Source organism: Athene cunicularia (assembly GCF_003259725.1).
Source record: "Athene cunicularia isolate RWA chromosome 1 unlocalized genomic scaffold, athCun1 chr1_part2, whole genome shotgun sequence".
NCBI classification, from domain to species: domain Eukaryota; kingdom Metazoa; phylum Chordata; class Aves; order Strigiformes; family Strigidae; genus Athene; species Athene cunicularia.
This window is the reverse complement of record NW_020799092.1, coordinates 57,530,183-57,545,930: the sequence shown is the minus strand read 5'-3', so window position 1 is coordinate 57,545,930 and position 15,748 is coordinate 57,530,183. Positions and strand designations below refer to the sequence as shown.

At 38.9% G+C, this 15,748-nt stretch overlaps 1 protein-coding gene across 2 annotated transcripts in view; it reads left to right on the top strand.

Moving 5' to 3' along the window:
• The first annotated feature begins 4,032 nt into the window (after positions 1 to 4,032).
• TSPAN12 (tetraspanin 12) overlaps positions 4,033 to 15,748 on the top strand; it is a 32,548-nt gene continuing 20,832 nt past the window's right edge. Inside the window, exons 1-2 of one of the 2 annotated variants that reach the window (XM_026868461.1) lie at positions 4,033 to 4,728; positions 5,364 to 5,499. In XM_026868461.1, the coding sequence (XP_026724262.1) occupies positions 4,649 to 4,728; positions 5,364 to 5,499 (216 nt within the window). In that variant the 5' untranslated portion in view covers positions 4,033 to 4,648. The remainder of the gene's footprint in view (positions 4,729 to 5,363; positions 5,500 to 15,748) is intronic. The other variant, XM_026868460.1, reaches the window with a different exon arrangement.

Below are 15,748 nucleotides of genomic sequence, written 5' to 3'. Positions count from 1 at the left end.
ATTGGATATTTTCATTTTGATGCATAATTTATGTGAAAGAGTTCAAAAGACAGTTTAAACTATTATTGGAAATGACCACTCCTGATAGTTTTGAGTCCACTGTAATTCAGTTGTCTGAGAAAGCTCTAGTAACTTTAAGAACTTTGTTATAACTTAGTTTGGAAATTTAGTATATTAATTGTGTGATCTGCATATTGCTTGTATATAAAAATATAATTTATTACCTTTGTTTAATCAGTGTGAAAATATATTTAAAATGGAGTATGACAGCAGGCAGTTTTGTAAACTCTTCAGTGTTATGTTGATGGCTATATAACATACTGTGACAGTTGAGAATGAAGCCCATAGTGACTTGTTCAGTCAGCTGCAACAAATAAACATGTTTTACTGCCTACGATCATGTTATGTTTACAGCACAGCAGACTGGCTGTCTGTCATCAGAGAAGCCTGGATGAAAACTTTTTGGTGAAATAATGTAACTGCTATTGTGGTGAGAATTACCTTGATAGTTTTATATAAACTTGTGTCCTTTCATCTGATTGCTTGATACAGATTTCTAACTGTATTTTACATTTAAATTAGTTACAAAACAATGGCTGAAGTAGGGGCTGACAGTTTTTTAAGGCTGCCTTTTTTCTATCCTCCAAATGAAACAACAAAAACTGTAATCAGGACCTTGCTCCTGCCCATGACTCCTTGAAAATCACATGGCAGTGAACTGCAGCAATGTGACTGCTGTTCTTTGCCGCTAGGTTTGGATGAACACCAAGGTTTTTGGGGAGTTTGTTACTGTTCCTGCATACTGAATGCATGGGCTGAGTTATACTTTTGATGTTAGTGTAATTCCTGTGCTGCTAGTGAGGTTCTGCCTCTGCCATAGGTGGTGTGAAGTGGTGGGTGCCTGGAGCCTCCTTGATGTCAGTTGGTGCCTGGAGATGTTTAGCACTTTTACAGGGCAGCACATACAGATGTTGAGTCATAAGCAGGAGGCTGTGGAGGTCTGGTGTGTGTGTGTGTGTGTTGTGTTCTTGTGATTCCCCAGTGGCTGTGGAGCAGGTGAGCATGTCAGTTGATCAGGGTGTGAGTTTATGTTTGATAATCATTTGTCACTAAACATCAGTCATTATTTTGCAGGGCAGTTTAGTGTTGCAAATGCATCTTTCATCCTGTGGGATGTTTCTGCCCAGAGGCTTGCTTTTTTCTGATCAGAAGGGATACCAGTGCTTCCCTTTGCTAGTGAAGAGGTACCAAGCATTTGCAGGGTTATGTGCAGTAAACTATACCTTTTGTAATCAACCTACTGTTGAATTGCTTTTTCAGGTTATTGTGATTTGCTCTTCTATGGCCCTCTTTGTTCAAGAGGAGCTTCTTGAGTATTTGCCTATTTTTCTTCTGAGCCATGTCTTTATGCTGCCCCTGTTTGACAGTGTTACTGACTTCGTGGATGTGAATCCATTGTGTCACAGCACTCTGTCTTTCAGGTCATTTGGAGTAATAATTCACTTTGGAATTTCTTCAAAATAAGGTACCTCCCAAGAAATTTCTCTGGCTGGCAGGAGGGTGTTGCACAGGTAATCTCTGTGTAACACCTGTGTAGCAGTGAGGTAAGGCATTGTGTGTATACATTTTCAGAGCAATTCTGAGTGAGCTCATGTGTTGATATCATAAGTGAATTTTAAGCGTAGCAGAAGTCAGTAATACCTGAAGGAGTTAATGATAGTGAGATCATTCAGGATAGGTGAGCAGATGAGCTGTAGCCTGGCTATCAGGGTTACAGAGGGAATTTTCTTGCATGTAATTTACGTCCAGCCAAAACCAGTAGGAATTGACTGTTAGCTATTTAACAGTGAAGGAGAACAGCCAGGGGGACGTAAATGGCTAAAAGCTTTTTGAATGAAGTGAGAGACCTTTCATAGAGAGCTTGTTCTTATGAACTGAAATAGTGTTCATGTAGTTACATTACTGGTTAAGGTTATGTTTCCAAGGTGAAGGGAAGCAGTCCTTTTCTTCCAGCTGCTGTTCATGCTAAGTGAACAGTCATGTTCCATGATATGGTCATTAAGTGTTTCTGTAGAGGTCATGTGGCCCACATGTTGGCCACAGCTTGGAGATGTAGCTGCCTAGACATTCCCCTTGCTGATTTTATGTGGGTAAAATACATATCTAGGTAGAGAAAACTCAACTTAGGCAGACAGTAGAAGTAAAACTTCTCCTTCCTGATTTGCTTTTGTAGGCAAGTCTTCTAGCTAACTGAATGATTCTCTCAGTGGCAGGACTCTGCTCATTTCTTTTGGTCTTTAGGAAGTCCTTTCTGTCCCCTCTGCCTTCTAGCTGGTGGCTCTGTGATCTCTGTTGTCTCCTAATAACCTTCAGGCTTCAGTTCTTGTGATGACTCTTTTGCCTGCCAAATCTTACCTCTGCTGGAAAAGTGATCTCTTGCCTTCTTCCAAGGAATCCACCTTGTGTCATTGCTGCATTGGAGTGTATCACTGCATGCTGAAGGAAGATGAGTGCAGCCTGTAAGTTCCTAATGGAGAGCAGCGATTAGGCAGGCTGTATCGGTGGAAGGATATTATCTAGCAAGTGAACATTTTTCTGGTACAGTTTTTGTAGCAGAACATCTTATTAAAAGTTGCTGAGGAGTGTGGTTTTGATGGACTTCTCAATCCTAAGCACCACTGCTGTAAAGCAAAGTAACCAAATGTGTCTTTAAATGTTTTGCTATAAACAGGTGCAAGCTAACACTTTCTTTATATGTATATTTTCTGTTGCTTTTTGACCATAAGAAAGTAGGCTATCTGCTTGTTGTCTTTTTTACCTCTTTTTATGTTAGAAACATGTTTTTTATTAGTTGTGTGGCATATTTGCCTGATGCTTTCTTCTAAGGAGGTAGCTGTTGTTTATCTAGGAGAAGATTCTAGTCATATTCTTTTCCTTGCTCCTGCAGCTTCCTCTAATAACACAACAGAAAATGCTTTTCACTCCTACTCTTCCACTAGCCGAAATAGATCCCACAGAGTGTAAAAGACATGCATGTGCACAGTAGACTTGTAGCATGCACTAGCTTTCAGGACTATGCTTGCAGCATGTCAGATGCCCAGGGCTCTTGCTGACATCACCCAGAACCAAGGCAGTGACTGTATTTTGTGCATGAGTTTTAAAAAGCAGGAGGAAGCTGTGAGGTAGCCACTAGGACTTCTCGTGAATTTTTAAAAGTAGAAGTAGCCAGCCATGGATGTGCTGCAGGCAAAGGAGTCAGTAAGGACACAGAGTGACTTTTCTTACATGTTAGGTTTGAACCAGTTAACTTGTTCTTCATAACAACTTTGGAGAAATATGAGGGCGTGTTGGAAGTGAGCTGTTGAAGGCAGTGGGAGATTAGCACTTCTCACTGATTTAAGAAGCTGTTAGTATAATGCTGAGGTTTCTTGGCAATACATCTATACAACACATGAAAACAGTAGTATTCAGGAGAGCCAGCATGCTTAAGTCTCCCTCCCTCCTTCAGCTAGACAGTGGTGCTTCTGAAGTCCTGAGTCTGCCAGGTTCAGACCATGAGTGGTGGTTCAGGCTTAGGTGCCCATGTGAGACTGATACTCCAAAATTCTCCTTTGACTGTAATAAACTGGCTGAATTCCCTGAAATGGTTTGAGAAGTGGTGGCATTAGTAACCTTAACTTTGCTCCATTTTGTGGAAAAGCTTAGTGGTTCCCACCTCTCCTCAAAGCAGTTTATAGCTTCACCTCTCACTTTCTGTTTGGGGAGCAGTGCTGTGTGTCCCATGAGCGCAGGAGGAGATGGGGTGATCCTGGGGCCAGAGAGCATGCACAAAGGTAGGGATGGCTGCAGCTGTTATGTGAGTCCTCCTCCTGGAGGAAGGGCATACTGACTTACCTAGCCCAGTGCAAAATGCATTGATAAGTGCTGTGAAGAGTGCCTTTTTCTCTAGCAGTACCTGTGCTACAGCAGCAGGAGACCTGTCACCACCATGTGGTATGTATGTTCTCATCACATCGTTTGGATTTGGCTTCTCAAGAAAATTAGAGGCCACAGCTTCTGTTGGTAGGTCCCACGTGTGCTGGAGTGCATGATGGTGTCAGGTGACAGAAATTCAGGTCTGCTGAGGTGGTGACTATCTGAATGAGCAAGAGAATTGTATTCTTCTAAATTTAACTCCAAGATAAATCCCTCCCTCCTTTGTGTTGGTGTATCAGTACTGTTGTATCCCGTTTAGGGCATCAGATAATTCTTCAGTGACTGTGTACCTGAGGACGGCCTCATGGTTTCATACAGACTGGTGGACATTGTATATGAACCCTGAAAGAGTCGTTGATTTTAGCAGCATAAACTCTCTGTTGCTTCTGTGTTACGTTGTGCAGTGATGGGACTTGAGCCATCAATGGCATCACTGGTGGAAGAGAAGATATGCCAGGCATTAATTGCATACACAAAGAGAAGATTATTGACACTGGCTTCATAAATGCTTGGGCAACAAACCAGCTCTAAGCATATAGAAATACGGTTCTGGGGACAGTATGCTGTTCAGATAAATGAGTGCATGAAAGATTGATCTTCTTAAATTATGAATGATCTTGCACATTTTTTTTTTAAATGCATGATAAGTAACTTCACCTTTTCTTTTTAGTTGATGTCCATCAGCATATTAGGTGTTTCTGCCTGGATGAGAGATTACCTGAATAATGTTCTCACTTTAACTGCGGAAACGAGGTAAAGCTTTCTTTAAACCTATTAATCTGTGTGGGTGATTGATTGCAGTATATGTTGTTCACTCTGTATGGCAGGTTTCCTAATTAGCACTTTTGGAAATAAGAAGCCTTCAGTTGAGCTAATTACTGTTTTGTTGAAAGGTGTATTTTTGCCACTATTTCTGTCATTGGTTGAAATTAGAGAAAGGGGAAAGATATAAATTCAATCTTGTTTTATTCCTGTGCCTTTTTCTTCTAACAGGGATCAGTTTTTGGCCCTTTGCCAACATGTAGCCATATTATATTACTGTTTAGTTTTGAATACTTTAATCAGTCCAGAGATTTAGGAATGCTGTTAGTTTTATTACAGCAGTGTGTATGAGCCCTAGTGATGGAACAGGGCCTCATTGTGCTACTTACTGTACAGGACAGGAAGATTGCCTTTGCTCCAAAGAGATTTTGGATGATGCATTACTTTCTGGTACCTGAATGCAGAATTTGACTTTAAGAGCATTTAGAAGAGATTTCTGTGTAAGACACTGGAAAAAACTCATCTGCTAATCCACCGTTTTCATTTTAATGGCTGTATTATGTTTTTCTTCTGTATAATTTTTGTATGATTGTCCTTTTTTTGATTATGGTTCTGATTGGTTTTAGGGTGGAGGAGGCTATCATTTTGACTTACTTTCCTGTGGTCCACCCGGTCATGATTGCAGTCTGCTGTTTCCTCATCATAGTTGGAATGCTGGGCTACTGTGGAACAGTGAAAAGAAATCTGTTGCTCCTTGTCTGGGTACGTTTCATAACCTCTAAAACTAGCTAACTTCTGCTTCATTTCAACAGTGTAAGAACGTTTTGATCCACAAGCACTAGATAAATACTGATTATTTTTTATTACATTGTTGAGTTATATCAGTGAGGAATTGTAATTGCAAAACACGCAGTAGGAAAGACTTTACTGCCTTGACTGCATTATGCTGTGACTGAAAGACAAACTGTTCATTTGCAAAGATCCGCTTTATTTAGGAGTTGCTGAAGAGAAAAACAACTCAAACTCTTAAGTACTAATAATTATAGTAATGTGAGTCTGAGTGCTCTGAAATAAACCCTTATGCTACCCTTCTGACTCTTGGCTGTGCAGTAGCTAAATAACCTAGACTTTGCTTTATCCCCACAGTTGATTGTGTGCATAAAGTAACAGCAATTGTAGCTGATGAAAGTTAATTCTGAGGGTATTTAGAAGCTTTGCCTTCTCTTGTATGGCTGTGGAATTTTGCAGTTGCATTTGATTGTGAGCAAATTTAAAAATAAATTCCAAGTATTTTTCCTTTTTTTGGAGGCTACGTAACTGAGCCAACAGCAGCTGAAAAGCCATAGCCTCTCCTGCACAAGGCTTGATGTGCAATTTAAATGTGATGAGAATTTGTCTGTTAAGGAAGCTAAATGCCTTTTTCTTCATTTGGAAGTCAGTGATTTTGACAACAATACAAAAAAACTAACTAACCAAAAAACCCCACCCCAAAACCAAAAAGCCCATCTAACTTGCACAAATTCTAAAGGTTTAGAGTTAAAGAATACTTAGACCACTGGCAACACTGAGATCAAAGAGTGCCATGTACCCATATACTTCTGTCCTGGTTTTGGCTGAGATAGGGCTAATTTTCCTTCTTAGCAGCTAGAACAGTGCTGTGTTTTAGGTTCAGTATGGGATTTGCTATGAGAAGAATGTTGATAATACACTGATGTTTTTAGTTGTTGCTAAGAAATCAAGGATTTTTCAGCTTCCTTTGTCCTGCTAGTGTGCAGGTGCGCAAGAAGCTGGGAGGGAGGAGAACCAAAGCAGTGGACCCAAACTGGCAAATGGAATATTCCATGTCATGTAACGTTATGTTCAGTATATAGATTAAGGTTGGCCAAGCAATTGGTGCCATCTCTCTTCTGGGATTGAGGTTTTGGGTTCTTCCTTCCGAGATCACTGGCCGGGAGTGGGCTGTGCATTGGTTGGCATGTGGTGAGCAGTCACATTGTGCATCACTCATTTGTATATTCTATTACTACTACTATTATTATCATTATTAGTTCAATTTCTGTTTGATTTCAAATATTGAATTGTTTTTATCTTGATCTATGAGAGTCCTTATCCTTACTCTTTCAGTTTTCTCCCCCGTTCATAGGGGCAGGGGAGGGTGGGTTGAGCAGCTGTATAGTGTTTGTCTGCTGGCCAGGTTGTTTTGTCTGCAGGACAGCTTCTTAGAAGTCTAGCTGGTAACCCTTTGCAGAGTTGGGCATTGTCTTTCAACGTGAGGAGAATAAGGATTCCAAGCAGTCTGTAAGCCTGAGAGATTAGGAGCCGTGGATGTGAAAGGTGTATCAGATTTGACTAACCATGATTGCAGTAGGAGAAAGTGGACAGGTAAAAATCCTTTAGCCCTTGAAAATATCCAGGAGTCTTACACAAATAGAGTTGGGCTCCTTCTGCTTTTTCACTGCAGTGTGTGTTGAGTTTTCCCAACGTGCATATGCTTTCACTTTTCTTGTGGATCTGTGTGGGTTTAAGTATGTGATACCTGGACATCACAAATTTTGCACAGAATGAACAAAAAAAGGAGTGAGAGGTTGGCTGAGATTTATGCAACCTTTGCTTTTCTCTGATAGGAAATATCCTAACTGCAGCTAAAACAGTTGAGAAACTGTACTGAAGTTTTGTATTAAAGTGTCTTTGTTTTATTAGAGAGGGTTGGAGTAAGCTTTATTTGAGATTTCCAGTTGAAGGTCTGCAGCAGAAGTGTTCCTCAGCTGGAAGAGGATAAATGCTGTTTATCCTTTTGGATATTTTGTTAAACCTGAATAGAATATGAATATTGTTGTTTCAAACCTATATAGTTAGGAAAAACTCTCATTTAAATCTGAGTACTTTATAGTAATAATCATGCATTTTTTTATTTCTAGATCTTAACCTTGCAATATTAAAGTAATGGGAACAAGTTCTAAGATATTACTTAGTTAAGAGCACTTGCATTAAAAAAAAAAAAAAATCAATGTAATTACCATATAATTATTTATCTAGTAATCTTTCTTACATAGCTTAAAAGGACTTTGCATATTTTTTTGTTTTATATAAATAGTGAAAATATTAAAAGATAGTGAATTTATTAACCCTTAGTTTTTGAGGTAAGGTTATAAGATTACTTTCATAAAGTGTTTTTTATAATGGTGATAGCTTTTAATGTGAATTAAAAATTATTAAAATGCAAAAGTAACTAAATGATGTAGACCAATGCTACATAGTATCTGGAAAAAATCTTACCATTTTTGGTATAAGCCTTTAAAAATGTCTGAACTAATTCAAAGAAAATTAAGTTAAAACTGGTTTTGGCCTTCAGTTTATTTAAAATGCCAGTGAAAAAAGACATCGTTTATAGTTTTTAATGCCATCTGGAAATAAATTAATTTAAAGTGTGTTTAGGCAGTCAAATTATACTAAATCAAAGCAAAACATTTTTATCATTTTATGTTGCAATATTTCATTTTCAGGAGCCTGAGAATTTGCTTGTTGCTAAGCAAACTGATAAGCAAAACTGAATGATATCTTCCTAAGTATGTCATTGTCTTTGATTAATTGTTAAATGAATGCAATCGTGTTATTCCACAGAAGCATGCAGACGTAAGTCAATGCTTCATTCATCAGACTAATCAGAAAAGTGATGGATCAACAAAATGAGCTTTTGTACAACCAGATGAACTAAAAGAAAAGAACCTTCATGTAAAACATTAAAAACCTCTTCAATCATGCTTTTAATCTTCTTTTTGAAATACATGAACAGCCATAATGATGACATGCAGAGATATTTGGATACAAATCTTGACGTTCCTGGCAGCATGCTAATTTCTAGTGCTAATGTTGTTTATTGAACTGGATTTTTTTGAAAATCTAATAAAGCATAAGGACCATAAAGTATATATATTATGCTGTTAGATATTTTTAATACATCTGAATACATAATTATTTTAATTTGTTTTTGAAATTTTATCTTGCAATTAAATTCTTGAAACCTTCCCAGCTTCACATGAGGCATAAATATAAATAGAACTAATGTTTACTCAGCTTAATAATAAGGAAATATAATACCTCAGTCTTCCGAGGTGCATGCTCTGAATTATTTGTAGAACTGGCATTTTAAAGGTACTTGATTTTAACTGCCCCAAGAATATGTAGTCCTGAAGTCTAGTTGGTATAAAGAGCCCATGTGTACCTTAAGTGTCTATAATATAACTTTGTTGTGTGTTTTGAAAGACCAATGTTGTCATGTAGAAGTGGCTGTGATGCCAGCCTAACTGGAAGATTTAGAATCCTCCAAGTCACTGACCTGAATGTATAAAAAGTCCAAAGGTGAGAAACTAGAGTCTAGGTTTTATGGTGCTTCTTACAGTTTTTCAAATGAGATTCTTTAAATTATTGTTTTTCAAATCCAGAACCATCCTTGACCTCTTCTCTTCTGAGGCTCTGTACATTTTGGATTGGTTTTGAAGTCTGTTGTGCATGTAGCCTAACTGAAAAAGAAAAAAAGAATCAAAACAAACTCCACACATACATATATCCTCTAAGAATAATAACCTAAAGAGATGTGATTTTTTTTTTCCCAAGTTCTTGTTTTATTACAAGAGTAAACTCTCTTGCTTGACAAGAAGAGCTTCATGAAAATCCCACTAGAAAATATTTTCCTGGCTAGAGTTTTCATTGCAAATCCTGGCATTTGTAACTATGAGTTTTCTGTAATTACAGCATTCAAAACAGCACAGGATTCAAATTTGTCTGCATATGTTATCACAAAGGGAAAAACTGTTAAAAATATTTGATGGTCAATAGGGCAAATCCTTTTACTGATTTTTATCATAAAGTTGGCAGAGAAATAAATATTCCTAAATGTTGTTAGACACTGTTGCTGTGTGGTCAAAAAGCTTGTTAATTCAGTTATGGAAGAACCTGGTTATAAATTGGAACTTGGCAGACTAAATTGTCTGTTGAGTTGAAACACAACCAGACAACCCATCATTAAACTGAACTGATCTCTTTAAAAGCAGGCAAATAAAGAGAAAATAATTAAATGATAATGTTTTGGTTGAAAAGGTGAACTAGACATGTGACAAACCTAACATGAATGTGGCTGTTTCATGTAGGTAGTTCTCACCCAGCTAAATTCAGTGTTGGTGGAACTGGTTTCTGTGAAGTCCACCTGAAGAATGACAGGAAACTATTGACTGTATCGCCATTTGGGGCAGATTCTTCTATACCGTACACCCATTTCAGTCCATGTGGATGCAGAAGTGATAGGCTGATTAAATCTGGGTGTCTGTTATGTTGCAAGATATCATAACTGCTAATGTCTTCCTGGAAGGCACTCTGACTCTGTGTGAAATGTTAGCTGCTCAACGGTACTACAGCACCAACTATTCTACAGTACTGGCGGATACAGTTGGCATGAATTAGCGTGAGCGTTTAGTGGTGATTATTTTTTTGTCTTTTTTTTTTTGTGTGTGTGGCAGCATGTATTTCTGCAGTAGTACATAATACAGGTTATTTGTTCTGTAATAATAAAGGATGTCTTTTTCTGACCCATGTGGACTCTTATCACAGCCACAGCTGTTCCAATACCTTGTACTAATATTTGGCACTGGAATTGTTATTTGCCAAAGAGAAGTAATTCTTCATTATTTAACTATGAGGCATTGAAAGGGAAGAAATAACAGACAGACATACTTGGTGTAAATCCATGCAGCTTAGAATTAGACAGGACAGAGACTGAGTTCTTGTATTTTGTGCCTTTTATCAGCAGCTCATTTATGAATGTGGTGTGAGCAGGATGAAAACAGATTCACAAGACAGGTTGGCCTGTCTTGTTGAAAGACAGTCTTAAGTGGGTTTATAATACTGTAGTACAAGTTTCTTAAAGAGCCAGTACTGTGCTAAAACTAAAATTCATATAGCTGGTGGGTAAGTAAGGGGTTATAAACATTTAGCTTGTGTTTTGAAGTGCTGCTTGTTTGACATTCCACTTGTAAGAGAAAATAGACTTAAAGTTCACCATTTTTTTATTATATCCCAGTAGTTTCAGATGTGAACAACTTTCTCATGAAAATAAGTACAGGACTAGTTTTTATTTCTGTATTTCTAACTTCCAGTTCAAAGGTGAACTGCTTGGAGATGCCTGTACCAATCATTATTAGACGTCTTTTTTCCTTGAAATGGGATAGAGGGTAAGCTTCTTTCCTGTTCAGATCAGGATTTTTAAGGTTCAAACAAATTGTAAGACTTTGAAATCAGTGTTGGTGATGCCACAGTGTCATCACAGATCAAAGCTTGGCTTTGCAGGAGGTTGTGCGTTCTGTCAGGCTCCCAGTGCAGTGGAGCGGACTGCCATGGCCCTGTGGTCTAGTGCCAACCTCTCTGCCTAAGCATGAGGTGCGTTTTGTTGACCTTGGCTTCTCCAACATAATTGTACAGCACCATGCATGTACTTGAAAGACTTTCAAAGGCAAGTGCTTTGAAACAATGCCTAATTTCCTTAAGGAAGGGGAGCTTACAGTTGAGAAATACAAATTGCCTAGCCTTATGGGGTTATTAGGAGGCATTTAGAGATGAAGGGTGCTGCTTGCTGAACAAACCACAAGCAAGAGCAGCTATGTATGGGCAGCATGGACGGAAGAGCGTTGGGGTAGAGGAGCATGACAGGAATTGAGCTGGTGGGAGTGTCCAGGTCTGCAAATGCTTGGCTTGAATCCAGATGTTTGCTATGGTGACAGTCATGATCTGCTTCCTTCATCCCAGTGCTTAGCAGCTGCCTTGAACGCTCAGTCGTGTTGTACCAGAGAAGAGACAGCATGTTACTCTCTGGTGCAGTTATCCAGCACCTCAGAGTGAACTGTCCAGCCCTATTCAGGGAAATGCCTTTGACTTATGACAGAAAGGTTGGGCAGTGCGGTTATGATGCTGTGAATTGAAATGTTTGGGGTTTTTTTGTGTACAGCTGCGGTAGTGAAGAGCCACTTGCTCATCCTTTTGGAAAACAGTGCAGTGCTAAGTTAAAAGGTAAAATTACTATTACTATTGTTGACAATAGTAATTTTATGGTTGCAGTATGTTTTCAGTGCAAAACATGCTGCCTGGACTTCTGTGTGATAGTTATCACTGCATGATATACTTTTAGGCTCAGATGTTCAGGATGACTACTTTGTCTGTTCTTGGGGATGTGTGTATTGAGTATTGGTTTTACTGGGTGTCGCCATGTCTGGCTCCATGATCCAAAATCCTGTTTTACCCATTCCCACTTGTTGCAGTGTTGTTATATCTTGCTTCCTTCCTCCAAGTTCCTGAAAATCATTGATACCCAGTGCAGTAGAAGAGACTGAAATGGCACCAGAGCTGAAAAGATCTGTGGAGTAATACTCTCTGGTGAACAGAGGGAAGATAGAAAGGTTGGTGAAACAGAATGCTGAAAGTGGGAACCAGCAAGCTACTGAAATGACAGGGACTGATATGGCAATAGGGTCAAAGCACTGGGGGTTTTTTGGCTGGAGAGCTGGGAGTGATAGCAGGATGGGAATGAGAGGTGCTACATCTTGACTGAGAAAAGAAGATAGCTGCTGAGATGATATGTGGTCTTGCTGCCATAGTGCTTTTTTCCTCTGTTCTTCCCAGCTCCTCTTTACTCATTGCTTGTTTGCTAGCTTTTTTTCCTCTGCTGAAAGGAATAGGGAGTGGCAGAGTCCCTGAAAGCAAGGAGTAAATAAGTAAACAGAACCACAAAGCCCAGCCAAACCTCCATGTCTTGTCTGAAACACAACCCCGCCTCATCAGTGGGGCATGCCTTGACACTGTGGTTCAACTGCATTCTTGTTGCCACAAACTGAGTGTGGAATAGATGTCCTGTCAGGGAAATTAATCTCTTTTTCTTCCCCAATCTTGCCCTTTTGACTAATTAACCACAGAGGCACTTTACTTTGTATAAAATCCCTGCACAGGGGCTGCAGTTTGGGTTTTATATCTAAGAGCACTTCCTCACAAAAAATGGTGAATGTTCAATGTTCAAAGCTGAGGCAGAGTTATTGTGTGTATCAGCACCAAAATTGGTCTATTTTAAAAGGAATAAGGATTTTCTTGACTAAAGAAGAATTTTTATGGCGTTTAATTTCCTTGGTAGAAAATAAAGTAGTAGTAGAGAGATGAATGGAGCTGTGTTTTGAAAGTCTGTGCAGAACAGGAGACTTTAGTTTTTTTAATATTAAATCCTATGAAATAAGGGGGGAAGAAGGGGGAAGGTAGTATTGTAAGCTGTGAGGAAATTATGGTCTGATGTCTATCTTTACCTATGTCCTGTTCGGTACTTTACCATGACCTTGCAAGGACACTTATTTCTTGGAGTTCATTGACTTGAGGTAATTGAACCTTGAGCAGATAAATCCTAATAACTGTCTGAAGTGTGCATTTGTTTATTTCCAGAGTATACCTGTTTCCTTATATAAGCAGAGATTAACTGTTAAATTAAAAATTAAAACAGGTAATTAATATCTCACAGAAGAATTGAGGCTGTAAACACAGTTCTAATTATTCATAAATAATTTTGTTTAGTTTTTAAAGCAGAGGGGTCAATCAAAAGCACTTGGATGCATGCCTTAGAAAATTAAAATGTTCATAGCCATCAAAATTTTTTTTTTATTCAGAAAATTGTTATGAAAGTTTTGGAAAAAGTGGCAACTATTGGACTTTACAAAGGTCAGAGTCTTTAAGACATTTTGATAAAATTTTGTGATCTGGGAAACCAAATCTAAAATAATAGAGATATTTGATCATTTTGCTGTGGAATATATTTATTTTGAAGAAGTGGATGACATTCAGTAGCTAATGTAAGTGGTTTCAGCCCATTTTCTTGTTGAGTTGTGACTGTGTGTCTCAAATTTCTACATTGTCAAGCAAGTAAACCAAATTTTAAATCAGAATGACAAATGAACTGTTAATCCCTTTGGGACAAGGCTGAGGGAGCTTGGGAGGGTGGAAGGGGTGGGCAGACGAAAGTTTGTGTTGCTGGAGTGGATAAACAGGATTTCAGTTTTCCATGCAACTTGTCTGACTCCATTTAATAAGTGTTTGCTCCATTTAAAAAAGTAAAGATAGATTAGTCATTAAAATAACCTTGTTAGTTTGTAATCTGTAACAAATCTTATAATTTATTGAGTGGGGAAGGATTTCTTACTAGGTTTTGCACAGAAAGAGTCTGGTTCCCGGTGGTGATCCTCCAGTGGTGGTGGTCATCTGAGGTTTCTCAGGGTGCAGACAGATGTCTGTATGGCTTGTGGCTCAGAACAAGGCTGATGCTCTCAGTCTATTAGCCATTGGGAACTGCTATGCATAACCCTTTAAAAATCTTCTGGCATTTGTTTTACATACCATATACTCCAGTCTTTTAAAGATTCCTGTAAGCTTTCATTCTGCAGCTGCCTTACCCTTAGAATTTCCTTCAGCTTCTGCCCTTCCCTGCTAGAGCTTTCCTTGACTCACTTGCATATGGACCATATTGCCCAAGAAAGTGGTGTGAGTGCCAGATAGCAAGTCTGAGGAGGCTGGACTTGCTGATCAGCTACTCTTCATTTGCACTGACATAAAGGTTGTGGGTTTTCTTGAGTATGAGAGGGGGGAAAAAAAAAAAGTTTTATATCTTCTGGGGTAAAAGAAAGATGCTTGGGAGGAGAGTGGTAAAGCTTGAAAAAATATGTTTAAATGAAATATAGAGCACATGAATGATGATTCATTAATAAGTACACTTTCAAAGAAAGGCACACTTCCTCAAAAAGGGAAGGATTTCTACAGTCCTGTCAATCACATTCTCCAAAAGATGCAACACCTACGGTGCTCTCACTTCACCATGTTGCAACTTCTGACTCAGGTTGTTAGCCCATGTTTGCCACTACCCTTTGCTTTCATATACAGAGTGCTCTCTTGCTTTCTCACTCTCTGGAAGTGGGCTTAAGTAGTCAGTATTTTGAGTACATTGTGTGATGGGATATATTTGTTTTCTAGGGATGTGTTCAGTAGCCTGTGAAGTCTTCCTCAGGTTTTCTAGGATGACAGTAGTTAACTAGGAAGCTGTCAGAACAGATGAAAGAGGGTCCTAATGCCAGTAACAGGGGTATCATGCAACATGCAAACCAAAAGGTCTGATGGAGGAAAAAGATGAATTAAGCCACTCTTGTGCCTTTCTAGTTCTGATGAAATTTGGGTTGCTGCAGAACCCTGTCTCAGTTCATGTTTTTAGGAGTTGCCTAGACTCGTTTATAAATCATGCTTCCAAATCACACTTCCAAACTGCAACAAAACGATCATACCGTGTTTGGTACAACTAGGATCAAGAGAGCATGACTGGAGATGTGTTCAGGTCTTTTTGATTCTCCTTGTGCATGGGCTAGCAGTCCACTGATTTTACAGGTTATAGTAGCTGAATGCGGATGAGGTGTTCTGTAGGTCATTGGCAAAAAATCACTGAACCTGTCTGTGGCAGAGCAAAAAAAACCCGTGTGTTAATCACTCCAGGAATACACTTGGGCATGCACGGCTTCGTAGTACAGCTACCTTTACCTACCTGGGCTGCTTGGCTCCAGAAGGCCATAGTGACTCATTGGTCACTAAGTGCCCTAAATCGTCAAATTTTAATGAGGGCTCCTGCTCTTAGCTTCATTTCTGGCATAATGCTTACACTAGAGTTTGGAAGGGCACCTTCAGAGGACAGTCTTGTGGTTTTTCTGTCTGTGCCAGTGGGATTATCACTGTGGCTCATAATAGGGCACTGGGTATTCCCACTGCCCTGCCTATTGCACTGAAGAAGACTACAGGATAGTAGAGTTTTAACTCTAGTTTTCCTTTGCTAAATTTAATTAGAATTTAATATTTCCACTGTCAAAAGATCTCTGAAAAATTCTCTGTTCTTGGAAATACTTTGGAGAAGGGCACTTAAAATGAAACTGGGGTGGGAGGAGGAGCAAAATTTTTTACA